At 49.6% G+C, this 26964-nt stretch overlaps 3 protein-coding genes across 3 annotated transcripts; 1 reads left to right on the top strand and 2 right to left on the bottom strand.

The window, feature by feature from the left end:
* The first annotated feature begins 1244 nt into the window (after positions 1-1244).
* On the top strand, positions 1245-20598 carry nrps1 (nonribosomal peptide synthase Pes1). The gene is made up of 7 exons (XM_073745374.1): positions 1245-1790; positions 1845-2261; positions 2365-2664; positions 2715-15368; positions 15429-16077; positions 16134-17749; positions 17799-20598. Exons 1-7 carry the CDS (start codon positions 1296-1298, stop codon positions 20466-20468), a joined length of 18801 nt encoding a protein of 6266 aa, XP_073600977.1. The 5' UTR covers positions 1245-1295; the 3' UTR covers positions 20469-20598.
* On the bottom strand, positions 20554-23171 carry BDW70DRAFT_125505 (MFS transporter). Its single transcript, XM_073734886.1, has 5 exons — positions 22293-23171; positions 22185-22206; positions 22035-22126; positions 21639-21970; positions 20554-21577 (listed from the first exon to the last, which is right to left on the bottom strand). Exons 1-5 carry the CDS (start codon positions 22651-22653, stop codon positions 20729-20731), a joined length of 1656 nt encoding a protein of 551 aa, XP_073600976.1. The 5' UTR covers positions 22654-23171; the 3' UTR covers positions 20554-20728.
* A 163-nt stretch (positions 23172-23334) lies between these two features.
* On the bottom strand, positions 23335-26422 carry BDW70DRAFT_125503 (TTC39/IML2 family protein). Its single transcript, XM_073734885.1, has 6 exons — positions 25833-26422; positions 25755-25772; positions 25575-25651; positions 25438-25504; positions 24397-25388; positions 23335-24346 (listed from the first exon to the last, which is right to left on the bottom strand). Exons 1-6 carry the CDS (start codon positions 25915-25917, stop codon positions 23525-23527), a joined length of 2061 nt encoding a protein of 686 aa, XP_073600975.1. The 5' UTR covers positions 25918-26422; the 3' UTR covers positions 23335-23524.
* Positions 26423-26964: the final 542 nt, after the last annotated feature.

Raw genomic sequence — 26964 nt, 5'->3', positions numbered from 1 at the left:
AGTCGTCGAGGCGCACAGGGGCTGATCGAGGAACTGCTCGCCTACCAGTTGGCTCAGGGTCTGATCCTCGTTGGGCTGAATATCGAGATTCAATTTCACTCCCACCTATGATTCACTTATGCTGAGCAACATATGAATGCCATCGTCTGCCCTGGCAGCTCCCAGAATTGCGGGACACCCCGGGCAGTGAGTCGACCTTGCGTTGGCGACTGACCTATCCTGGAGATCCAAGAAAATCAAAAAGACCTATTCAGTAATAGTTAGTCTTAGGACCCCGAGACATGCGTATGCTTACAATGGTAGACTGCAAGCGGTTGGTGACAGCGAGCCGGGGCCGAGTCCCATGAAGCATGGGTCCCAGTCCGCCAGAGAAGTTTTCTGCGTAGCTCCAGTCTAGATTGAGAGAATCGACCCGCACGAGCGTGGATCTAGCTCTCCTCTTTGCGCCAACACTCTTGACCATCCACGCCTAGGTCTTCGATTTCAGCATTCGGCGTCTGGAACGTCTGTCAAAAAGCAAGAGAGCGGTCTTCTAGGGCCTTCACCTGTCTTACCCGAGATTGACTGACATGTGTCTGGCAGACCAGATAGGTCCTACCTGGCGTGAACTTCCAGAACCCGGCCGGGGTCATCTCAGCCTCCCCATGGGTACACCAATGGCACATACATCCTGTCCCCCCTTGTCTGCACTCGGAAGCATTGCCCTCAAATCACTGAAGGCAAAAGTGAACAATCCTAGGTGACATGTCCCCGTGCAAACTAAACCCTGGCCTCCCCCTACCTGAACCGGCGTTCCTCTCACTGACGCCACGCTGCCACGCCCACTATACCCCACCTTGTTGCTTGTTGGCGCTCGGGGGCTGAAGCCATTCGAAATTGCACCAGGTAGATGCAGAGCTCGAATACCACCGAGTCTACGGAGTACTTGGGTGTTCTCCACCCAGCTCGAGCGAGCAATGACATCCCGAATTCACTCGCTAGTTTGGAACCATTGCTCGAGGCCATCCCTAGGTTACCTTCTAGGCGACACCCTACCATTGGCCCCTCACAAGTCCACTTGAATCATTGACTACCGGCGGAGGCGCTTGGGGCATTATGTGAGCTGTCGTGGGTTGCATTGCTAGCTGAGCCCAGGCTATTTTTGTACCCCAGGAGCAGAGGCCGCATGATTATCTTAGACTGCCCTTAAAGGCAACATGGTGTGCCTCGCAGAAAGTTGTAAGCATTCTTTCTCATCCTCTATCTTTCACTAATACCTGTATATTGGTTGTTACTAATACCTAATTGACTTGAAGATGGCTCAGCAGGCGCAGTGTCTTCTCCCCAGCTTCGGTACCACTTCTGACGGCCCTAAACGACCCGTCTCGATCACAACAAAAACGACTCCTTCGCAAAGTGCCAAGTTGCTCTCTGCATATAAGAACTACACGCTGGATCCGTTGCTGAAAACCGCGTGGGGGTTACTGCTTTACCGGTATACTGGCTTGCAGGATGTTTGTTTTGGATACAAACATGACGATGCTGGAGCTCTTGTTTCTCAGACGTCAGACGCTGGAAGGCTCTTGACGTTCAAGCTCACGATCAATGAGCACGACACAATCAAGACCCTCTTGGAGAAATCCGGGGGTGGATACGGTTGTCAAACTGACATTGGCATGGGCGGAAGCTCCAATGCGAACAATGATAAATACTCGTCGTTCAATACGGTGGTTATGGTACGAGTCTGCGGTGACAGTACAAAGGAAGAGACCTTTGTACGACCAGTAATTCCGAGTATCCTTCCAGAAGAGGTATGCGCGTATGATGATCATAGACTATGGTATGACCGTCTGACAGTTTTCCAGTGCCGCGCCAGACTTCACGTGAAGGTACTGCAGGAAGATATCTGCATATTCTTGGAATGGTGGAATACGGATATCTCTACGGCACAGATGGAAAGTGTCGCTCGGTACTTTGAGCATATTCTAAACCAAGTTCTTTACAGCGATGACACCGTTGCTGCGGATGCAGATTGCTTCCTGGAACAGGACTGGGCTCGAATCTGCAAGTTCAATTCAGTAATTCCAGAGATCTATGACCGTTGTATCCACGATGTCGTTAGCGAACAAGCACGGCTTCATCCACAGCGAGAAGCTGTATGCGCCTGGGATGGAAGCCTTACGTATGGGGAACTGGATGTGCTCGCTTCTGAACTTTCGTATCGTCTAAAAGGCTATGGTGTTCGCCCGGAAACTTTTGTTGCCCTCTGCTTCGATAAATCGGTGCGTTTCCCTTCCAAGATCCCTTCGACCGCTCCTTTCAACCTGGGTCAAATCCGGAACAAAGACATGGGTCAATGCTGTGACATAGTTAACGACTATTTAGAAATGGAATATTGTAGCCATGCTCGGCGTACTGAAAGCTGGCGGCGCCTTTGTCCCTCTCGATCCAACCCATCCGACACCTCGCTTGCGGTCCTTGGTGGATTCCGTGAATGTAAACATCATGCTCTGTTCCAGGGACAGGGCGGAGCATCTGAGCACGGTCGTAAATAATCTGATACCGCTGGATGAACAATCATTCGGCGAGATTTCTTTTCTTCCAGGAAGATATCTCCGGCAAGAAGTGGAAAGCAACAACGCAGCATATCTCATTTTCACTTCTGGCTCAACAGGAAAACCAAAGGTAAGGCGCAAAAGCCCGAAATATGTGTTTTCGCGTCTGAATCTTTCTAGGGCACGCTGCTGGAACACAGGGCCTTCGTTTCCTGCGCTTTCGCCTACGGTGCGCCAATGGGGTTGAATGCTGATACTCGCATACTCCAATTTGCAGCCCATACATTTGATGCTAGTCTTTGTGAGTCTTTAGCACCGCTGATACATGGAGGCTGCGTATGCGTACCGAGTGAAGAGGAGCGTTTAAACGACATAGTCCAGGCAATCAACAGGATGAATGTCAATTTTATCTGTTTGACGCCATCCTTTGCCCGATTCATCAATCCGTCGAGTATTCCCCAGGTAAATACTGCTCTCTTGGTTGGAGAAGCAATGTCTCGAACAGACTTAGAAGCCTGGTCGCATATAAAGCTTCTGAATGGATATGGTCCCACCGAGGCCGCGGTTTGTGCTGCAATCAATAGCACCATGGACATTAACTCCGATTGTCGTGATATTGGGTTAGCCACGGGGACGCATTTCTGGGTTGTGAATCCGAACAATCACAACCAACTTGTCCCTGTTGGGTGCCCAGGAGAGCTTCTGCTTGAGGGTCCTACCCTTGCTCGGTGCTACATAAACAACCCGGAGAAGACAGATGACGTTTTCATATATAATCCTACCTGGGCACGGCACGATCCAAAGCGCGGTGATCGCAGGTTCTACAAGACTGGAGACTTGGTAAGGTACAACTCCGATCTTGGTTCGCTAACTTTCTTAGGAAGAAAAGACTCCCAGATCAAGCTTCATGGACAAAGAATCGAACTGGGTGAGGTTGAGCATAATCTTAGTACACTTCCCTTAGTCAAGCACGGCATGGCATTTCTGTGCGAATCGGGACCCGCAAAAGGGAAGTTGATGGCCGTGGTATCCCTAAATGGAGAACTATCCTCGAATACCGTGCCATTCAAGCTTCTTCCACCGTCAGAAAGAACATATGCCGTTACGGAGCTTCGGCAGCAGCTCTCGAAGCGTCTTCCTACCTACATGATTCCTGCAGTATGGCTATGTGTCCAAGCCTTGCCACTGCTGCCATCCGGGAAACTAAATAGGAGAGAAATTATAAGCTGGGCTACGAACAAAACGGATGACTTCCAGGGCGGAGCTTCTGAGTCCAGTGGTGTCGAGACTCCGAAAACCACCCACTCAGAGGTCACAGTAGAGGATCGATTAACGTCAATATGGAGTCGGGTTCTTGCCATTCCCCGTGACCGAATCAGTCTTGAAGAAAGCTTTTTGGCTTTGGGCGGCGATTCGATAGCTGCAATAACCTGCATGGGCTATTGCAAGAAACAGGGAATGGGTGTTACGGTGCAGGACGTGCTCCAAAGCAAGTCAATCCGAGATCTGGTTACGCGCGTTCAAGAGATCAAGCAACTTGTGAAATACCAAGAGGAAACCGGAGAGCCTTTTGGCCTCTCTCCTATCCAGAAACTTCATTTCATGATCCGAAAGGAGGGCCAGGGTTACTTTAACCAGAGCGTTCGTACCCGGCTGAGCCGACGGCTTAGCGCAGATGATTTAGGGCATGCGATACAAGTGATCATTGAGCGACACTCCATGCTCCGAGTACGGCTCATTGAGGATACTCTTATGGGAACCCTCCGACAACGCATCACTAGAGATATTGACTCGTCCTACCGGCTGCGAGTTCACAATATCAATCAGCAGGCTCAGATGGAGAGTGCCATCTCGGCTAGTCAATTGTGCATCAACGCATTTGAGGGCCCAATCATGGCTGTCGATATTTTTTACACAGAGGATGATTGCTTCCTATCAATGGTTGCTCATCATCTAGCCATTGATATTGTGTCTTGGAGGATTATCCTAGAAGACCTTGAAGACATCCTACTTCGCCCGGAAGACAAGATAATCCATACTAGCTCTCTCCCATTCTCAACATGGTGTCACCTGCAAGATGAGCGGACGCAAACCTTTGGCTCATACCTCGAAGATTTGCCCATACCCGATGCTGCTTATTGGGGAATAGAGAATCGGGTTGCAACGTACGGAGATGCCATTTGCGAAACATTTGAACTTGGATTAGATGATTCTAAATCAATTCTAATGGAATGCCACAAGAGTCTTGCGACCGAGCCTGTTGACATTCTACTAGCATCGCTTCTGCACGCTTTTGGCCAAACTTTCACGGACCGGTCTTTGCCAGCGATTTATAATGAAGGGCATGGGAGAGAAGCCTGGGATTCATCAATCGATATATCCCGTACAGTCGGTTGGTTTACTACTGTTTTTCCGATTTTCATACGGGAACAAGTACCGGACGATCCCGTTGAGACAGTCGTGCTCGTCAAGGACATCCGCAGGAGTGTCTCAGATAATGGGAGGCAACGATTTGCAAGTCTCATGTCAGCTTCAACAAAAGACGAAAAAAGAGGATTCCTATGTCCAATGGAAATCTCATTCAACTATGTCGGCCAGCATCGTGATCTGCAAAGACAAGACGGCTTGTTCCAGCTCATGAACCAAATGGCTGGCGAGACTGGTCAAGGCGGAGGCGCATCAGACTTCGGGAAGGAGACTCCTCGATTTGGACTGTTCGAAATATCAGCCCTTGCTGTGAACGGAAGGTTGCGCTTCATATTCTCTTTCAGCAAATATATGAGACACCAAGAGAGAATCCGGGCTTGGATCGCTAGTTGCGGTGATGTGCTCAGATCTCTTGGGAAACGTCTCCAAACACATGCTAAGCGGCCAACACTGAGTGATTTCCCGATGCTATCCTTAACGTACCCTGATCTTGAAAGCATGCTAGCAAAGACGTTGCCGGGTCTTGGTGTCAATTCCCCAGAGCTCATTGAGGACATTTATCCCTGCTCTCGCATGCAACAAGGCATACTACTTGCCCGATCCAGGGATAGCTCTCTGTATGCAGTCCACGATACTTACGAGGTAAGAGGGTTAAACGGAAAGCCTGATGTTGCGAGACTCGCGGAAGCGTGGCGGATGGTGGTTTCCCGCCACGCGATGCTACGCACCCTATTCGTGGAGAACTTAACCAGTCGGGATCTATTTTCTCAACTGGTGCTGAGGAACTGCGAGCCATCTATATTCTATTTGAGTTGCTCGACTGATGACGACGTGGTATCGACCTTCAATAACCAATGTCCGGAAATTTACAATGAATATAAACCGCATCATCGCCTGACGTTCTGCGAAACAGCAAGTGGCAGGGTATTCTTCCGGTTAGAACTGAGCCACGCAGCCATGGATGGTGTGTCTATCTCAGTCATCTTAAGAGACCTCCAGCTCGCTTATGATGGAAAGCTCGACCAAAACAAGCCACTATTCAAGAACTACATTCAGTACCTACGAAATACACCACAAGACGCCAGTATTGCGTACTGGAAAAATTACCTGGCAGATGTCAAACCTTGCCTTTTCCCTACACTTACCGATGGCAAGATCATTGCTCAAAAGCAGCTTAAGGTTCTGCGCCCTAACTTTAATTTGTTCAATGATCTGCAGACTGTCTGTGAGGAAAGGCGCTTGACTTTGTCCTCTGCATTCACTGCCGCTTGGGGACTCACACTCAGCCTGTTTTGTGGCCTAAATGACGTCTGCTTTAGCTATATGACATCTTTAAGGGATTCACGGGTTGATGATATCGAGTCAGTTGTCGGACCTGTTATCAATCTGCTAGCATGCCGGGTGAAGATTTCCAAGGGTGATACTCTCAGAGACATCATGCAGAAGGTACAGAATGACTGCATGGAGCAGCTTGCCTATAATACCTTGTCATTCATTGATATTGCACACGAACTCAGACTCTCGGAACAAGCATTGATCAATACCGGAATATCTTATCAGAGAGTAACAAAGATGCAGATGCAGCCTACCACAGGCATAAGCCTCTCTCGTGTCTGTGCAATTCAGGATCCTGCCGAGTATCCTTTGTTTGTTAACGTCGTAGCCTCGGACAAGGCTGCAGAGATCGAGGTTAACTACTGGACGAATACACTTTCTGATGAACAGGCAGAGAATGTTTCTAGCACATTTCTCAAGTGCTTGGAAAACATTGTTCGTCATCTAAAAGAGCAAGTTGGCCAGCTCGAGGTATTGAGCGACTGGAATAAGCAGCGTATACGGAAATGGAATAAACAGCTACCCGAGGAAATTGATATGCTTGTGCAAGATATCATCCAAGAAAAGATGGCTTCTCAGCCTGATACACCTGCGGTCATAGCATGGGATGGAACTCTCACCTACGCCGAGCTTGAGCATTTATCGTCGTGTTTCGCCGCGTATCTTCAGCAACTCGGGGTACGCCCGGGAACCCTGGTGCCAGTTTACTTGGGCAAGTCCGTCTGGCAGATTGTGGCCATTTTGGCTGTTTTTAAGACCGGAGCCATATGTGTTCCCAGGGATGAGGCACAGCTTGGGGGCAGCCTCGACAGATGGCTCGTTGATCATGGCGCACACATTGTTGTGACGCTTCCTTCTCTGGCTGGGTCGCTTGAACGGCAATTCCCACTGGTCGTCCCTATCAATAAATCTCTTTTTGAGTTCCTGCCGAGTAGCAGCGGAGAGAATCTTCCTCAAGTACACCCTCACGACGATAGCTTCATTGCGTTCGATTCCAGTGACCCACACGAATCCGCGGCGGTTGTTTTAGATCAACGCGCAATCATCGCCCGAGCAGCAGCTTTTGCATCAACAATCAATTCCAATTCAGGCACAAAGACATTCCAATACGCCCCTTGCACGAGTGATATGTTCCTTCAGGAAGCTATGGGCACTTTTATGTCCGGAGGCTGCCTTTGTATCCCTAGAAGTGATTCACTAAGCCAGCTATCAAGGTCAATCAATGAGACAAACGCGAACCTCATTTGTCTCACACCACTGGTAGCCTCTTTTATTCGCCCGTCAGATGTCCCAAGCATCCAAGTGCTGGTTCTGTTTGGTGAGCAGTCGACGAGAAACGTTAAAAAGATTTGGTCAGAAAAAGTTCAGCTTTACGCCTTCTATGGACGAACCGAATGCTCCTCCACTTGTATACAAGTCTCAAGACCAGACGATTTGGGCACACTATCATCCATTGGCACAAGAGTGGGATGCTGCTCGTGGGTAGTTGACCCGCAGGACTTCACCCGCTTGGTTCCCGTAGGATGCATTGGTGAACTGATAATAGAAGGTCCCAGCGTATCTCGCGGGTATTTGTGCCACGAGAAACAAACGAAAGAGAGGTTTATTGAACAAGACCATGGGTTTCTGGAGCCAGCAAAACGACCATACACGCTCTTTCCAGGGTCGCGCCGAAAGATGTTCAGAACAGGGTACTTGGTTCGATACAACGCGGACGGGGCTCTAGTCTACTTGGGGGAAAAAGATAATTCAATGGATCAGACGCTACAGATGATTGCTCTTAAGATCGAACAGCTTTTGGATGCTCAGGGATCGGCGGGCTATCGATGTGTCGTGGAAACCCTGGACCTGAGAATTGAGGAATACCCAGAGCCTTGCAGCGCTGTTTTCATTCTTTCGACTGAAGACCAACAATCCAGTACTATGAAACACTCGACAGTGATTGCACAGAAGACCAACAACTCACATATGCTTATGGCAAAGTTGCATGCTTCCCTGGCAGCTTCCTTGCCGGCAAGCCAAGTTCCTAGCCTGTACTTCCCTATCTTTGGCTTACCGATGACCTCGTTGGGGAAAGTGAACCGCCCGCTACTGAGAAATGCTGTGAAAAGTCTCTCAGCGGACTCTTTAACTGAGTACGATTTGAAGAAGTTTGGAGAGTTCTGGCGCCATCAGTTAGAAAAACCCTCACTTTCGGGGCAACTTCTTTTACAGCCATTTCCTGTCCAAGGATCACCGACTCTGAAGACGGTTGACAAAGGTATGAGGATACCTTGGGGAGGTAGTTTGCAAAGGCCTGAAGCAAGAGCTGTGCTACTTTGTGCCTGGGCGTTAGCAATCTACAGTTATACACAACGTGACGATATCATTCTAGGCGAGCTGTTAGTGAACGCCAAAGAGAACAGCAACTCAGCAGAGCATTTTTTACCACAGGCAACAATGATTCCTCGCCGAGTTCAAGTCGACAACTCAATCACTATATCTGGGCTATTGGACCAAACTGTCTCTTGTTTGGTAAAAGCCAGGCCCTATGAAAAGACACCACTCTCGTCAATCAGAAGCCTCAATGCAGACACTTCTCAGGCCTCAGACTTTGAATCTGCGCTTTCAATCTCATCTATGACTTCACAACAGCAGAGCCAATACTTGGGAAGCTTAGAAACCGAGGAGCATCTACACTCCAGGCTCTCTGTATGCCCAATTGTGGTATTCTGTGCGCTGGAGGAGACAGGAGTGCACCTGGAAGTTCGTTACGATGATAGGGCTATATATCGCTCTCAGGCCGACCGGCTACTAGCCCTAATTGGCGAATGCTTGAACATTTTCAGATCGACAACTGGCCTGGAAGAGAAAGTTGCTGACCTTTCGAAAAGGGGTGGAAACCTGCAAATCTTCAACGACACTATCGACTATTGGAAGGTGCAATTGACTGATATTGAGTCATGCCTGTTCCCAGATTTGAGCCCGAAGAAAGGGGAAAGCAGATTAAGCACAGAAAGATTAAGACTATCGAATGCATCAAAAATACAAAGTGCATGCAAGGCTCTATCCATTAATCCAGACATTCTGCTTCAGACTGTCTGGGCGTTGGTTCTTCGATGCTACACAGGCCTAGAAGATGTTTGCTTCGGATACCATGTCTCCACCAAGAAAGACTCGGTTGACATATTGCCCTGTCGGTTCAACCTGAACGATGACTTGAGGCTGCGGGATGTCATGCAGAAGAGGAAGGAGGATATGGAGTCTGTGTCAAAGTACCAGATGCCACTGTTCGAGATTCTTCGCGCTATTGGGTCGGAGAACTCCCCGGTATTCAACACTGCCTTCCGATATAGAAAGTCCTCATCGGATGCGGCCGTTTTCAACAACGCTATTCTCGACCCAGTTAATGAGGGGCTAAATGAGTACCTCATTTCTGTCAATGCCAGCGTCTCTAGTTCTTCAGCAGAAATCAGCTTCGACTACCAGTCAACAAGCCTTTCAGAAACGGATATTGGTCATATCATCGACTGTTTTGAATGCACCCTTAACTCCATCCTCACTCTGCTTGGACCAAACCGAGTGATCAGGGATGTTGAGTTCTTTGGCCGACAATCTTGCCAGAAAGTGAGCGCCTGGAACGCATCTCTTCCTGAACGACCAAAGCGGTGCGCTCACGCGATCATCCAAGATCGAGTAATTGCGCAACCTTCAGCACCGGCCATATGTTCATGGGATGAGAACTTTACATATTCAGAGCTTGACTCTCTGACAACTAAGCTTGCATACCATCTCATGGATTGGGGTGTCGGACCAGAAGTATTCGTTGGGTTGTGCTTTGAGAAGTCAGCTTGGGCTGTCATCGCACAAGTTGCTGTCCTAAAGGCTGGTGGCGCCTTCGCATCCTTGGACCCAGCTCACCCCGAAAGCCGCCTACGAGGCCTTGTTGATGACATTGCGGCCCCAATTGTTCTGTGCTCGACTAGATATCTGGACAAATCGTCGAAAATTTGCAAGGCTGCACTAGCTGTGAGCCACTATACACTTGAGCAAATTCCAGATCTGCCAGCCACGAGAAGTCTGCCCACCCTAAGTGTTGAGAATGCAGCCTATGCAATCTTCACGTCAGGAACTACCGGAAAACCCAAGATCACTGTTCTTGAACATGCTGCACTTGACGTTGCGTCTTCATGCTTCGCGAAAACACTGGGCTTTGATTCGAACACTCGGGCACTACAGTTTTCGAGCTACACGTTTGATGTTAGCATCCTTGAGACGATAATCACTTTGATGACAGGAGGTTGTGTTTGCACGCCGAGTGATGACGAGCGCATGAATGACCTCGCAGGCGCGATAGAGAGGATGGAAGCCAACTCTATAAGCTGCACTCCCTCTATCATCAGTACATTAGATCCGAGCAGTGTTCCGACATTGAAAACAATCTTCACCGGAGGCGAAAAGCTTACTGAGGCCCAAATCATGCGCTGGGCGGATAGGCGGTTCTACAACGCATATGGGCCTTCCGAAGCGACGATTATCGCCACGGCGAGTATGAAGGTCAACCGGGACGGAATAAGGCTGGACGATGACTGCAACTCTATCGGTACGGCCGTGTGTGGAAGAGCTTGGATTGTCGATCCGTACAATCATCATCGACTTCTCCCTGTCGGTGCTGTGGGTGAACTTGTACTGGAGGGATACAATATTGCCCGCGGCTACCTCAATAATGACAAGAAAACGAAAGAGGTGTTCATCACCCTGCCTCGGTGGTTTCGGAATCCAGGGCTTCGAGATGTGCCTAAGCCCACTGGCCGGATGTACCGAACAGGAGATCTGGTGCGCTACAAATCTGATAAAAATATTTGCTTCATTTCTCGCATGGACACGCAAGTCAAACTTAACGGGCAACGGATTGAGTTGGAAGAGATTGAACAACAATGCACATTCATTTCACCAGCAAACACACAAGTGGCTGTTGATATCGTGGTACCGGAGACAAAAACCGTTGCAAAAGCTTTGGCTGCTTTCATTACCATTGCTGGACACGAAGCACAAAATGCAGCGCCGGGACTGGGTGTCTCCTCGAGCTTGCTGCTTCCTCTGTCTGACTCTATCCAGAGAACAATTGGACAGCTTCACAACTCTTTGGGTCAAGTTCTGCCACAAGTCATGATCCCAAGGCTCTATTTCCCGGTTCGATACCTACCCCTAGGTACAACTGGAAAACTTGACCGCAAAGGCCTGCGCGCAATGGTTCAAGCCCTTCCGAAGGAGCAGCTGATATCCTACATGATTTCGAACGCCGGTTCAGGGCGCGCGGTTGAGCGAGCCGCAGAGTCAACCCTTCGAGACCTATGGGCAAAGGCTCTTGAGATTGAACCGGGATCAATCAGCGCTGAGGACAGTTTCTTTGGGCTAGGCGGTGATTCATTCGCTGCCATGAAGTTGGTGGGAGCTGCAAGATCTCAAAATATTTCTCTGTCATTTGCCACAATCTATGAGCATCCTGTCCTGGTAGATATGGCTAAGTGCTGTGACGATGCCGAAAAGCCTGCTGACAGACAGAGAGCTGATCTTCGACCGTTCACTCTCGTCCCCGGCTCGATTCCGTTGCATGATATCATGGAAGAGGTTTCTGAACAGTGTAGTGTTACTAAGGACTCGATAGCCGACATTTATCCTTGCACTGCAGTCCAGGAAGGTTTGCTTACTCTTTCAATCAAGAGTCCGGGTTCCTACGTTGCACGAATACCCTATCGCCTTGCAGCGACTGTTGATCTCCAGAGGTTTAAAGCGGCATGGCAGCAAGTCACAGAGGAGTTTGATATACTTCGGACTCGAATTGTTCACATCGAGAATACTGGTTTCCTTCAGGTTGTTCTTAAGAAGGAGAAGATCTCTTGGACCCTTGAGACTTCCCTTGATAATGTGACTGATGATACCGCCGAGGGTAGCGGAGCACTATTGGCGAAGTACGCAATTGTTCAATTGGGGCCTGATGTGCGTTATTTCGTGTGGACAGTAAACCACGCTCTCTACGACGGGTGGAATGTCCCTCAGATTATGAAAAGAGTTGAAGATGTCTATACCGGGTTCTCAGTCGAGAATCCGGCGGTGCCTTACAAGCTCTTCATCCATCACTTACTCCAGCGTGATATGCAGCAATCGGACGAGTTCTGGAAATCGTACCTTGATGGTCTATCTTGCGAGCCTTTCCCTCCAAAAAGGAACAAAGAGTTGAGTTGCTCTGGAGCAGGAAGTATTCATCGCGCCAGCGTTGATATTTCCAGGAAAGTCGGAGCCACTGATACTACTGTCCCCGAGTTAGTTCGTTCCGCATGGGCTATTGTGCTTTCTGTGCATACTGGCTCTGGCGACGTCTGCTTTGGCGAAACTTTAATGGGCCGGAACATTGATATGCCCGGTATTACGGATGTTGCAGGACCTGTGCTGACAACTGTGCCTATGCGCATACGAGTGGACAACAAACTCCCAATAAATCAGTATCTCCGAGATGTGCGCCAGATAATAACGACGATGATACCTCATCAGCATTCGGGTCTCCAGAGAATTCAGAAGCTCAGCGGTGAAGCAGCACTTGCATGCAACTTCCAAAATTTGCTGGTGATCCAGTCGGATGATTCTCAGCTCAACGATGATATTTGGAGCTTAGTGGAGCAGGACACACGGGGTGACTTTTTCACACACCCACTTGTTGTTCAATGCCAGATAACTGGCCCCAGGCTACTTATTCATGCCAACTATGATGAACTAGTGCTCGACGACTGGCAAACGGAGAGGCTCATAGGGCAATTCAGCTTTGTGCTTGAACAACTTCTTAGTGTTCCTCGAGACAGCTTGATGACGGTAGGAGACATTGATATCACTGGTCCCCTGGATAAGAGAGATATCGCCAGCTGGAACCAGCGACAGGTGACCTGCGTCAACAAGTGTGTCCACGAAATTATCCGCGAGAATGCTATCATGCACCCGCAGGCCCCCGCCATCTGCTCGTGGGACGGTGAGATCACTTACGAAGAAATGTTCCAACTTGCCTCTTCCTTTGCCGCCTACCTTGTGACCTGCGGAGTTGGTCCGGAAACACTTGTCCCAGTCTGTCTAGGCAAGTCTCTCTGGACAATGGTCACTGTGCTTAGTGTCCTGCTCGCGGGCGGCGCCTTTGTGCCCCTCGACCCTTCACACCCTACTTCGAGGCACAAAGAGATTCTGGAAGAGATAGAGGCGGATATGATACTTTGCTCGCCACAGCTTCGCAGCCGCTACCTGGGTTCTGTCAGCACGATCATTCCCGTGAGCGAAGACACCATCAAAGCATACAGCACGGTCACGACGAGCGAAAAAACAAATGCTACGCCTACCCCCGAGAATATGGCATATGCAATCTTTACTTCTGGGAGTACGGGCCGTCCCAAAGGCATCATTATAGAGCACCGCGCAGTATGCAGCAGTGTCATTGGCTTTGCTCCAGTTGTAGAGCTGAACAAGGACTCCAGGGTCTTTCAATTCGCTTCCCTCACCTTTGACGCCGCCATATTGGAAGTTCTTGGTACTCTAATGCTGGGAGGCTGCATCTGTGTGCCGAGTGATGACGAACGTTTGAATGACATACCAGGTGCTATGCAACGGATGAATGTCTCATGGAGTTTCTTGACGCCATCTGTTGCTTGTATTCTTGAGCCCTCGACTGTACCTTCTCTGCAGATTCTCACGTGCGGAGGCGAAGCACTGTCTAGCGAAGTGGTAAAGAAATGGACAGGCCACGTAAAGTTTTTCGGAGGGTACGGTCCTACAGAAACTGTTGTTTTCGCGGTTGTGGCCCGTGACTTTGTGGACCATGGCTTCACATGCATTGGTTACGGAGTCCCGAGTACCTTGACCTGGGTCGTCCAGCCCGACGACCATGACAGGCTTGCTCCGTTGGGAGCCGTTGGGGAGCTTGTACTGGAGGGCCCGGCTCTTGCAAGGGAATATTTGAAGAACCCCACGAAGACAACGGATGTTTTTATAAACGAACCCGCTTGGATTAAGAACTTTCCGAGTTCCCTACCTTCTCCTAGAAGGATCTACAAGACTGGTGATCTTGTTAGGTATAACTCTGACGGCTCGATAGAGTACCTAGGGCGCAAAGATCACCAGGTTAAGCTGCATGGGCAGCGCATGGAGCTTGGCGAGATCGAACATCGCTTGCTTGCAAGCGAGAATATTCGAAATGCTGTTGTAATACTCCCCCAGAAAGGCCCACTACGGCAGAAGTTGGTTGCTGTTCTGTCTTTGAAATCGCTTACGGCGGACTCAAGCACGATCATGGCGGGCGCTTGCGAGCTCGCCAGTCAAAATGACATGCTAGAAACTGGATATCGACAAATTAGGGCAAGCCAGAAGAGTATTGAAGAGCAGCTGCCCGTTTATATGGTCCCACAAGCTTGGGCAGTGGTCAAAAACATCCCGATGCTTGTCTCTGGGAAGCTGGACAGGAAAAGGATTTCCACCTGGCTTGAGCAGCTTGATAAATCTGCCTATGATCGAATTATGCAGGACTACGATGATGTCGGCCAGGTTATCGTTGAAGAGGAAAATAAGGGTGAGCGCGAGGGAGACGCGATTCCTGCGATCATTCGGGATATCTTCGCCCAGGTCCTCAATCTACCAATAAACAAGGTCGATCCAAGCCGATCGTTCATTTATCTTGGTGGAGATAGTATTTCCGGAATGGCGGTTGTGTCAAAAGCTCGCAAACGTGGACTGAATTTGCCTCTCAACCGCATCCTCCAGGCTAAGTCGATTGAAGAGCTCGCTGTTTCCTGTGGGACCAAACCCTTACCAACGAAGAACGTAAAGGAGTCAGGCAGTTTATTCCCACTGTCCCCAATCCAGCAATTATTTTTCCGCTCAGCGTCTGTTTTGCCGAAGGCTTCGGGGCGACTCAACCAGAGTATCACTGTTCGTCTTGCAAGAAGGACAGAGCCGAATGTTTTGGAGGATGCTGTTAGGGCTGTTGTTCAGAAACACGCCATGTTTAGAGCACGCTTCAGTAAATCTTCAGACGGGACATGGTGGCAGAGAATCACAGATGTGCGTATCTCTCTTTTTCCATTCATTTTACCTTATAGTACGAAGCTGATCATATTGCAGGAGGTTGATTCATCTTACAAGTTCTGCACTCATCCAGTCAAGAATGCTGGCAATATGTCGAGCATAATTGCGGATACTCAAAGCTCTCTTGATATTCAAAGAGGGCCTGTGATTGCAGCAGACTTGCTCGACAAAAAGGGAGAGCAGATTCTGTTCCTGGTAGCCAGTCATGTATGCGTGGATGTGGTTTCTTGGCGCATTGTCCTTCAGGAACTTGAGGAATTTGTTGACACCGGCTCAATACCTTCTGACGTACCGCTATCGTTCCAGTCCTGGTGCAATGTGCAATTCGAGGAAAGCAAGAGATTCAACAAGAGTATCGAAATCCCCTGCCAGCAAGCAGACCTCAACTACTGGGGCATGAGCCGAGCGCCCAACAATTACGGCCATGTTAAAATGGACAGCTTCGCATTAGACAAGCAAGCCACTGCATTTATCTCTGGGCACTTTCATGAGATCCTTCGAACGGAGACAATGGAAGTTTTGCTTGCTGCTGTTATGTGCTCCTTCAATCGCGTCTTCCCTGACAGGGATGCACCAACGATCTATAATGAAGGTCACGGGCGCGAGCCTTGGAATTACTCTGATCCTTCAGGGACGATCGGTTGGTTCACGACGTTAAGTCCACTGCATGTTGGAGCAAGCTCGGGTAAGATAAGATAATAATCGATTGTCCTATCCCACCGAAGATGCTAATATGTATAGATCTACTTGAACTTTTGAAGCAAGTCAAGGACACACGCCGCCGAATCAGCGAACACAGTCGTGCTTTCTTCGCACACAATGTCCTGCACTCTGACAGCACAGATAAGACTCACATGTTCTCTGTACCACTTGAGATCCTATTCAACTACCTCGGTCAACTCCAACAACTAGAGCGGGACGGGTCAACCTTCCAGCACTACGGAGATGTATTTAGTGCTGAAACAATGGACTCAGCGAGCGACATGGGCCCAGAGACTCCAAGATTCTCTCTCTTCGAAATCACTGCGTTGATAGTCAAAGAGCAACTACATATTTCGTTCACTTACAACCGCAACATGCGCCACCAGGCTCGAATCCAAGCTTGGATGGCTGAGTGCAAACGCGTGCTCGAGGTCGAATTACCCAAGTTCAGAAACGTTGCACCACAACCTACTCTGACTGATTACCCACTGCTTCCTATAACGTACCATGGGTTACAGGAGTTGACGGCGAGTGTGCTTCCGCGCCTTGGATTAGAGAGTTGGCTCCAGGTGGAAGATATATATCCATGCTCGCCAATCCAGGAAGGCATTCTTTTCAGTCAGCTTCGAGATCCGCACGAGTATATCTTCAATGCTATTTTTGAGCTCCGTCAATCTGGGAATGAGGGTAACATTGACCTTGCGAGGCTCAAGAAAGCATGGTCCACAGTTGTCGCTCGTCATCCGGTTTTAAGGACAGTTTTCATTGACAGCTGCTGCGAAGAAGGGTCTTTTGACCAGATAGTGCTCAAGGAGGCTAGCGATGCGACTGTCGTGATTGAGTGCGATGATTTAGATGCTCTGAATAAGCTCGAGGCAGTCAGTCTTCGGAGCAACAAGTCTTCGAATCTTTATCATCAGCTGGTCCTCTGCAAAACATCCACTGGGCGCGTCTTGATGAAGCTTGAAATGAATCACGTTATTATTGATGGAGGATCGACTTCCATTCTGCTGAGAGAACTGGCGTTAGCTTACAGCAACCAACATCCGCCCGGACCTGGTCCGCTGTTCAGCGAATACATTAAATACCTCAGAGAAGAGTCAACGGCTGAAGCTCTCGAATACTGGAAACGGCGTCTTTCTGATGTGCGTCCATGTCACCTGCCAGTTAAAGCGAGTGAAAATGGAGCTCGTCAACTTGGAACTCACTTGGTTGCGTTCAATCGCTTTGCTGCACTTCAAAACTTCTGCGAGGCCAATTCGATCACATTTGCCAATTTGATCCTTGCCGCATGGGCGATAGTTCTTCGGAGCCACACAAAGTCTGATGACGTCTGCTTCGGCTATCCATCTACTGGCCGTGACTTGCCTGTCCCTGGGATCCAGGATGCGGTGGGAATATTCATCAATACTTTGTGTTGCAGGGTTAGATTTGATACCAACCAGACTCTGGAGGATACTGTCAAGACTGTACAGGAAGATCATATTGCCAGCCTTGCGCATCAGCGGTCTTCGCTTGCCGAAATTCAGCATGCCCTTGGTAGGAAGGGAGAGCCGTTATTCAACACGTGCATATCCATACAGAACCGTTCGGAAGATAAGGCTGAGATTGCTGGGATATCGTATGAGTTCCAGAAGGCACACGATCCTTGCGAGGTAGGTTGAAGATCCTCTATTGGGAGGTTTCAGACTAACAAGATCTTAGTATCCCCTGACATTAAACGTCGAAAGCGCGAGAGGATACGAGGGCATTCTGCTGAGGTATTGGGCCGATGCTGTCTCAGAGACAGAAGCGGCTGCCTTTGCCCGTGATATTGCTAAAGTCTTGACATGTTTCTTAGAAGACTCAAGCATGCCAGTTTCAAATGTCAAGGTCCGAGACGAAGAAAAAGCTGCTATAACAGCCCAGTTTATGGATAGGGGCATAATTGAAAATATCGTCGACGAACGCATCAAAACTGTCATAAGCCAGATGCTCGGAAAGGGAAAGCCCGTCACATCATGGGTCAAGAGCCACAGCGCAGAATCGCTAAGTGATTTCCCAGATATCGGAAATGGCGTTGAAGAGTCTCTTCAAGATTTAGTGGTGATGATGGAGAAAACACCTGCATCCTCCACGCAGACTCTCAACACCGACTATAGAGCACCGAATCATTCCGAAAAACAGCTCTGGAGACTCTGGAGCATAACACTGGGGTTGCCACCGCACCCTGTCAAGTACCATGACAGCTTCTTCAAATTAGGCGGCGACAGCATCACAGCGATGCGACTTGTCCGCGCGGCACGGGATGAAGGACTGAAATTGAGCGTGGCTGATGTGCTTAAGAATCCTGTATTTGAGAATATGATGGCCGTGATCAATGACAGGAAGAAGCCTAATCCCTCGACGGTGACGGAGAAGCGTGCAGACAGCATTGAGAAGCGGGTTGAAGACAAGCCCATGCTACCGAGGTGCGAATCGTCCCAAGAAATCTCCATTTTGAGACCAATGTCTCTCGAGTTCGATGATACGTCCCTGCGAGCAGCAATCTCACCAAAGGTTGGCGTATTCAAAGGGGGTATTGTCGATGTTCTGCCAGTGACAGACTTTCAAGCTCTTTCACTCACGGCGACTATGTTTGAGTCGAGGTGGATGTTGAATTACTTCTATCTGAACGGAAAGGGTTCATTGGATATTCGGCGATTGCGGGAGAGTTTCCTGCGTGTTGTTGACGCCTTCGACATTCTCCGAACAGTTTTCGTGTGTTTTCATGGGCAGTTCTATCAGGTAGTCCTTCGCAAGATCAAGCCTGATATCTTTGTCCACGAGACGGAGAAGTGTCTGGATGAGTACACCAACTCCCTGCAGCAGCGAGACAGGGAACAATCTCCAGGACAAGGTCAACAATGCGTGCAGTTTTACGTTGTGCGGAGGATCAATAGCGATGAACACCGGATACTCGTTCGGATGTCGCACGCACAATTCGATGGTGTCTGCCTGTCAAAGATCATGACTGCCATCAAGATGGCCTACGAAGGCAGCCCCGTTTCGCCCTCATCTTTCTTGAACTATATGCGACTTCTTCCTGGAAATATCACTCCTGAGCACTACCAACATTGGGGAAACCTGCTTAAAGGGTCAAAAATGACACAGATTGTCCAGCGGGACAGGCCGAACACATTCCAGCATATAGGAGGTTTCACGCAGCAGTCGAAGGTCATTGAGATCCCTTCCACTGCGACAGAGAATGTCACCATTGCCACCGTCATGCAATCAGCATGGGCAGTTACTCTTGCAAAAATCTGTGCCCAGGACGACGTCGTTTTTGGTCTCACCGTCAACGGACGAAATGCGGTTCCCGGAGCGGAAAACACAATCGGACCATGCCTCAACTTTATCCCAATTAGGGTTACTTTCAAGGATCGCTGGACAGGGCTGGATCTATTCCGCTTTCTCCAGGACCAGCAAGTAGCGAACATGACCTACGAGTCGTTAGGGTTTAGGGAGATCGTCCGCCGCTGTACAGACTGGCCGGAGTCGACGTTCTTCACCACGTCCGTATTGCATCAGAACGTCGATTACGAGGGACACATGCAGCTTGACAACAATACCTACAAAATGGGCGGTGTTGGTGTAATTGACAACCTCACAGACCTCACGCTCTTCTCTAAACCAGTTGCCGGCCAGCCCACCCAGATCAACGTTGCCCTAGGTTACTCAACCAAGGGCCCTATCCATCCAAGCTTCGTCTCCACTGTCCTAGACATGGTTTGCGACACAGCACAGAGCCTAGTCGCGAATCCTAACGTCGCACTGCCTTCACCATCCACCATCCGCTCCTTACCGCCCCAACTCGTCGAAGACATACCCACGACCGGAAGCACTGACAGCCTCCTCTCATCCCTAAACAACCACAGCCTCTCTGAGATCCTTGCACACTCCGACCTCATCACCCGCATCTGGCAGCAAGTCCTCCCACCTAGATTGAACACAGGCAAACCGCCAAGTTCATACCAGCTCGATTCCTCCTTTTTCGGTCTGGGCGGGGACATCGTCAACGTGGCGCAGGTCGTCTGGATTTTGGAACAGGAAACAGGTCTGCATATCCGTCTTGAGGATCTTCTGGCGCATTCTACGTTCCTTGGCCATATGGCTGTGTTGGCTCTGAATATGACAAAGCGTGACTCTGCTGGTGTTGACTCTGATACTGCGCCGGCGCCGGCTTATGCGCCTGTCGACGCCAGGGCGTCAAGGAATGTTTCTACTTCCCGGCAAAGACAGGAGGGCTTGCCGTTGCCGGCTGCTAATGTGAAGAGCGAGTGGAGTGCTCTTGATAGAGCGAGAGTTTTGGCGAAGAAAATTACCAGGCTTGGGGGTCTGGGTACACGGGTTTAATTTCTTATATGTTTTAACTGTTTAAATAAACATTCTTTTATCGTTATTCCATTTGTTTGGCTATTTACTTGCTTGATTATCTACTTCTGTGAAACGCAAATATGTATCGAACTCTCCTGGGTATTATGCGAATCCGCATAGACTGTCGCTGATGCAATCATAATCATTCCATCATTTGTCTTCAGTTCAACAACCAAGACCAAGCCCTCCATCAACCCTAATAACATATGACCGAAACGAAGCTAGAAAAACAAAGCCACTTAATAGACCGATGCGCGCGACCACTTTCCCTTCGCCCTAATCTTGGGACCGAACACATAAAACAAATACGGGATCGGAATGAGCGCAATCGCCATAAACCCAAGCACACTAGACGCCCAAGGCACGCCCATATTTCGAAACATGGCTGTCGCGAACAGTGGAAAACAGCCTGCAAAAACACTCCGGAGAAATGTATTCGCTGCCACCGCGCTCGCAGCAACAGTCTGGAATGTATCAATGAGGTAGTTGAGCGCCGCTTGAAAAATAGTGAAAAACCCTAACCCCATGCATGCTCCACCCACCATAGACGGAAACCAGTAAATATCTACCTGGGACGTCCAACCAAAAATGAACAACCCCGCGGCGAAAACTACAGAACCCAGCATCATCGGGGGCAGGCGAGCTTCAGGAACCGGGCGATTATGATTCGCCTTAAAACGCGAGATATAAAACTTCTGATTCGCAAGGTTAATTCCCGCGCCGAAGAGTATGCCCACCAAGTACGCAAGGAACGGCAAAGCACCAATAACCTGATTCCAGCCACGTAGCTCCTGAAATACGACCGGGAAAGAAGCGAGAGAGAGGTAGAGGATGCCGTAGACGAAGGATGCGTACAGGGCGACGAGGAAGCAGATCGGTGTTGCGAGGAGAGCAAAAGGGCGAATGAGGTACTTGTTTCCGAGTTCTCTGAGAGTCACGTCCCATTCCTCGTGGCGGGCGTGGAGAGCCCAATTGCCTGTTTCGAAGCGAAGACGACGAGCTTTATAGACTAGGAGCGTGTTTGGGTAGGACTCGTCGATGTAGAGGACGTCGAGGGTTAGGAAGAGCATCATCATTATGCCGGTTGTCTTAAAACATCGTCAGTCAGCCTGCACTGTCCAGAAAGTCATGATAGGTAACGGTACGTACGTATTGCGTCCACCGCCACCCCAAATAGCTCTGGCTAATCGCACCCCCAACAATAGGACCTAGAACGGGACCGCCTACAACAGCCATGGCATAGCCGACGATCGCAGCGCCGCGCTCCTCCGCTGACCAGATGTCACCCAGGACGCCGCCTGTGTTTGTGACTGGCGCAGCGCCGAAGAATCCAGTGAAGAAGCGGGTTAGCATGAGCGTTTGCACGTCTTTGGCGGTTGCGCTGCCGAAGGAGAAGATCGCGGCTATGAAGTAGGGGCCTAATACGGCGGGTTTGCGGCCGTAGACTTCGGAGAGGGGAGCCCAAACGAGGGGCCCGAGACCTGGTGAAGTCTGTTAACTTTGGCTCTAAAGCAGTGGTGGGTTGATTGGGTGATATCGGCATACCGAATCCGAAGAGCAGTAACGTCGTTCCCAGTGTACTGACTTCTTCGCCGATACCGAATTCCGAACTGACTTGGTCTACACCTGTTGAGTAGCTGCAGAGAGGGTTAGTGCACCGACCATATAGTAGAAAAAAGGCCTCCTGAATCTTACATGGCACTTGCCCACGTCGCGCCTACACATCGTAAGTCAGCCCTAAGTTCAATAGTACATTACCGCCTTATACGGAGTAGGATAGGATTTTGACAGAGATCAACGCACCCATTGTTGTTAGCCCGTACAAAACCGTTGTGATCGCCTTCTTCCGAAAGCCCCAATTCAACGGCTGGTAGGGATCGTCGGGCCCATCAAAGTCGACGATCACATCGTCGCTCGTCTTCGTATGTGATAGAGGGTGCGTGAAACGTGCGACCTGACCAGGCTCTCTGCTCCGAATTCTGGATATAACGGACTGCGCACGCTGTTCAAAGGACGTACTCGATATGGCGGTTGCTTGCATTTGTAATGCATTGTAATCTTGGTTGTGGTCGTCGAGGGATTCAGAATCTGTATCGTCGGATGAAGTAAAGGAGCGGTTTGGTTGGAGCTCACTGCCCTCTCTTTCAGCTTTTGAGGGATCCATGTCGTTAGACCTTTAGAGAAACCCTCCAAGGTGAAGGATTATTGTACAAGTATAAAAGTGGCGAGAAGAACCACTCCCGCATCCTCCTTAGAACTTGGAGAAGGCAGGATCAGACGTCATTTCGCACTGCACGTCTGGGCGAACCAGCGCTTATAATTCAGTTAGTACGAGAAACCGCAGGCTAAAAAGTCTTCCTAGTGTAGGATTCAGACACAGCGATCGAAGCCGCCTTAACCGACTCAACACCATGTCCATCGGACCTCCGATAACGCCGCTCGTTTGACTCGTTTGGATACGGTGGAGCCTCAGTCTGGAGACGATCGTCGATCTGGATGTTGTAGCCTGGTCAAACGAGTACTTCCCTTGTGTTTATCAGGAGGTCAAGTTGGGTATGTCGTGGGTCATTGTGACTTTCGAGCTGCCAATACCGCACCTTGGCAACTTGCAGTAGACCATCTCTCAGACTTTCATCAGTTTCTCTATGGTCAAAGGCATCGAGGAACGGGAGCAAATAGCGGGTGATGTTTTAGCCAAGCGGCAAATGGAAGAAGAAGAGAGCAACGGAAACTTTTCCGGCGAAATGTGGGACGCAGATCGCCACTGTCAGGGTGGAACTGCCCTGCCCTACGGGAAATAAGAGACCAGTAGCGTGCCGAGACCATATTGTGTACAGAATGAAGGCTGTAGTTGAGGTGACCATTAAATCAGTACTATTGCTGCAATTGTTGCAAATATCTGTCAAGCAAAAACAAAAACCTTGTTGCTGGATTGTCAGATTGGACTGCTTGAAACGAGGCTAGGTCTGCTCTTGAGGTTCGTCTATCATTGCTATTGAACAAATGTACCACGCAAGCTTCTATATATACAACTCTCACTCCAGCTTGGTCGAGTGCTGGCTCTCCCACTTGGCAACAGCCTCCAGGGCGGCCGTCACCTTCAGCCCAAAGCGAGCTTCCTGCTCGTAGCTCTCCCAACGAGCGGCCTTCTGGAGGTTGTCCTTGCATTCCCGCACTCGTTCCCTCTCAAACTGCTCTGGATCATCTTCGGCACCCCTCGGCGTTGGTCCACCATGCTGTGCAATATATGTCGGACGCTCCATCCAAAGATTCGCCGCCATCTCAAAATGTGCGACTGGATGCACCCAGTCATCCTTGTGGCGGCCTTTGAATACCGAGCGATCTAAGGTCAATATCGAGTTCTGGAGAATGTCCTTTGCTTCGTCGTGTCGCCGCATCGAGCGCAGCACGGCTGCACGAAGGAGCTGGTAAATTCCCTTCTCTTCTTGCCCCTCACGAGACCATGTTTTGTTCGCATCGCTCTCGGACCATGATAGTCTTTTCAAGGACTCCTCAAGCTGCGCCTGTGTCATCCGGCTATGTCCGTTCCATAGGAAAATCATCTCCTCTACGGGATCAACTCCCACGGCGTCTATCAACGGCACGTTCCACTCTTTGGCTCGAGCCTCCCATTTGGCAATCTTGCGGACGACGAATATATCGAACGGCAACTGTCGCGCCATGAATTTTTTCGACCCTGCATATTTAGGGGCTTTATGCAGGAGTTTGACGGCAGTCTCTGCATGTTCTTTCGCTTTCTTTGGGTCGGCCGTGGCAAGCTCTCTGTACAAACTGATATGGCATGTTCCTGCAATGTAGTAATATAACGCGCGGGACCATGAATTGATGTCAGCACACTATATAAATGTCAGCGCATGGCAAACAGGCAGATCTGCCAGAGACAAACCTCAATGAATGCTTCAGAGCACAGTTCGTATTTGTGGATATACAATGCGTTCAGACTCTTCTCGAAGATTTTTAGTGCCTCAACCTGTTTCAGAGGGCTTTGCACCTCGGTGCACAAAAGCTCAAGGGCTACGTCAAGCCTGCGGTTGGCGCCGTTCATGCGGGATTCCTCGAGAAGCCAGAGTTGGCTCTTAGGGAAACGCTCCCTCATTCGTGCCAGAAGGGCCTCGAGCCTCTCTTGAGGGTAGCCCTGAATGTCTCCATCGCTTCCGGACACGGCATCAGGCATAATATCGCAGTAGCGGACAAAGGCGTTGTAATACCCCAGAAGCGTTAGCGCCGCGATTGCACCCGGCAGATTGTGGAATTTGCTAGCCTGCCAGAGCAGCCTTAGGGCACGGTCCTTGTCACCGTGGAAGCCAACAATACTGAGAAGTCTGCTGAATGCTGGTGGAATCATGGAGATGAGTAAGAGGAGAACGCCGTAGCAAAAGTTGGCTCCGGAGTGCACAAAAACATCTATCTGGTTATTGAAAATGTCGGAGTCTGGATCGTGGTTGATCACCTCTGATGTGTTCGTACTGCTCGATACCGGGCTACTGCCAGCGTCGTTTACGTTCAGATCAGATAAATCTTTGGTGAGATCCACGGATTCGACAGCAGAGTCGGCCCCTTTCAATGAAGGGGTCGGAGAGGCGGTGTTTGCAGTTCCAAACTGCTTGGATTGCATGAACTTCTCTTCCATCTTCAATATTGCGTCCAGCGCAAAGTAAGCTTTTCTTAGCTTGTAGAACCCCTTTATGCTTTCTGTAAGACTCTCGTTCAGTACGCAGACAACAGCGCCCATGAGCTGCGCCATTGCCTGGATGAGAACGAACTCGGTACCAGGTGCATAGATCTCTGAGTGATAGATGCATGGTGACTGCGCAAGGTTTTTGGTGCGCTGTTGGTCTTGGTATGCTTTGTTTTCGGCTTCGTTGAGTCGATCCGCCGCTGCAAGATATGAGTTGCTGCAGCAAAACTGGACAAAAGTGTTACAAACCTTGGCGCATAACGTCTTGCTCAAAACCCAGTGTCGCCCTAATGAACATTACTACAGCCCTCCCTAGCTAATTGTCACTATGTTAGTTACACCCAGGTAATCAACTGTTATTGAGGTTATAACAAACAGGGCCTTACCAGATGGAAAGCTGAATTTCGTCCTGCCAGACCCTCTTCAGCACCATCAACGTCATCATTGAGGATCAACTCAGCAGCTGCACGCAAAGGCCGAAAGAGGAAAGATTAGCGCACATCAGCCTTGGGAGTATAACCCGTCGACGATCCAGAAATCGAGAACACTGATAGGCTTCCGCGTACCTTTGATCGCATCCTCTACTGCCTCAGACGATGATGGTCAGCATGCAAAGTTTAAAAAACAGATAAGCGCACACCCACAGTCTTGCAATTCCGTCGAAGCACTGAGTGAATGAGTAGAGCCATTCGGACTAGGCTTTTTGCCTCCGAACCAACCGCCGAACATGTCTCAGGATGCTGGCAGACTCGGATAAAGAAAAAAATTTGGCCAACGGACAGAATGTAGCGTTAGGAGTGTTTATTTAACTGACAAAATCAGGACACCGGGCCGGACGGTCCGAAAGCGCAAGACGAGCGGACAAATGACTGAACTCGCACAAGAGATTGTCCAAGAATGCGCGCGTGAACATCCACAAGAATCGTCCTGGACCACGGGGGTGATAGAATAGGAGGCAGGAAGGCGACGAGGGGAGAGGTTGACAATATGGTACACTTAAGAGCGTAGTATTGCTCGGAGCGAGAGTCGGCTCGCGCTAATCAGCAATGAAAGCGATCAAATAAAACGAGTCTGGCCGTGGTCCACCGGGGAGGCGGAGCATCGTCAGCTTGTAATCGCAAGCTGAAACAAACGAAGGATTCCCAGACGACAAGGTTGGGTTCAGGGATCTGTATATCAAGATGTGGGGATGCAACAAATTCTCCGGCAAATTTGGGACAACTTTTGTCCAACGACTCGGAGCCTCCAAGTCAGCTAGAATTATTAGAAGCCTCGTGCTGCCTGGCCGTATAGGGATTCTGCCGCTGCTGACCGCTGCGCCATCTTCTTCTGGGGGCACACAAGGGTGACATCATACAAAGCTCTTTCCCAGTTGTCTATGCAGATTACAGGGTTCACCCACAATGAGTTTTGATTCAGGAGCATGTTTGCTTTCGTACAGGGTTATAGGTGTAGCATTTAGAAAAGGGCGTACAGTAGACACGTCATTATATTATGGATCTGATGATGGCGAGACTTGTTCTATTATGCAGAGAAAATGCGCATTTCAGCAGAGTCTCTAGTCATCATAGCACCGTCTACAGTGATCTAAGTCTTGATCGCCTGTTATCTCATGTTGCTCTACAGTGGACCGAGTATTTCTGGAGTATGCGAAGTACTCTGTGAGTAAACGCGATTTCAGAGAATCTTGGCAAAACATGTGACGCCTCAGTCTCAAAAAGGTAACTCCAGAGCGGGACCTCACCGGGACCTGTAGCTCAACAGAGCATCTCAGCT

This window comes from Aspergillus foveolatus (assembly GCF_047715535.1).
Source record: "Aspergillus foveolatus strain CBS 279.81 unplaced genomic scaffold BDW70scaffold_1, whole genome shotgun sequence".
Lineage (NCBI taxonomy): Eukaryota > Fungi > Ascomycota > Eurotiomycetes > Eurotiales > Aspergillaceae > Aspergillus > Aspergillus foveolatus.
The sequence above is the reverse complement of the archived record's forward strand: the minus strand, read 5'-3'. Positions and strand labels throughout refer to the sequence as shown.

Excerpts from the sequence above, each read along its gene's own strand:
- nrps1 (XM_073745374.1), top strand. The coding sequence starts at position 1,296 with ATGGCTCAGCAGGCGCAGTGTCTTCTCCCCAGCTTCGGTACCACTTCT. Across the intron at positions 2,665-2,714 it reads GCTCAACAGGAAAACCAAAG|GGCACGCTGCTGGAACACAG; the intron begins GTAAGGCGCAAA and ends GAATCTTTCTAG. Across the intron at positions 15,369-15,428 it reads GGTGGCAGAGAATCACAGAT|GAGGTTGATTCATCTTACAA; the intron begins GTGCGTATCTCT and ends ATCATATTGCAG.
- BDW70DRAFT_125505 (XM_073734886.1), bottom strand. The coding sequence starts at position 22,653 with ATGGATCCCTCAAAAGCTGAAAGAGAGGGCAGTGAGCTCCAACCAAAC. Across the intron at positions 22,207-22,292 it reads GTACGGGCTAACAACAATGG|GCGCGACGTGGGCAAGTGCC; the intron begins GTGCGTTGATCT and ends TACGATGTGTAG. Across the intron at positions 21,578-21,638 it reads GGTGGCGGTGGACGCAATAC|ACAACCGGCATAATGATGAT; the intron begins GTACGTACCGTT and ends CGATGTTTTAAG.
- BDW70DRAFT_125503 (XM_073734885.1), bottom strand. The coding sequence starts at position 25,917 with ATGTTCGGCGGTTGGTTCGGAGGCAAAAAGCCTAGTCCGAATGGCTCT. Across the intron at positions 25,505-25,574 it reads GAAATTCAGCTTTCCATCTG|CTAGGGAGGGCTGTAGTAAT; the intron begins GTAAGGCCCTGT and ends AGTGACAATTAG. Across the intron at positions 24,347-24,396 it reads GCTCTGAAGCATTCATTGAG|TGTGCTGACATCAATTCATG; the intron begins GTTTGTCTCTGG and ends ACATTTATATAG.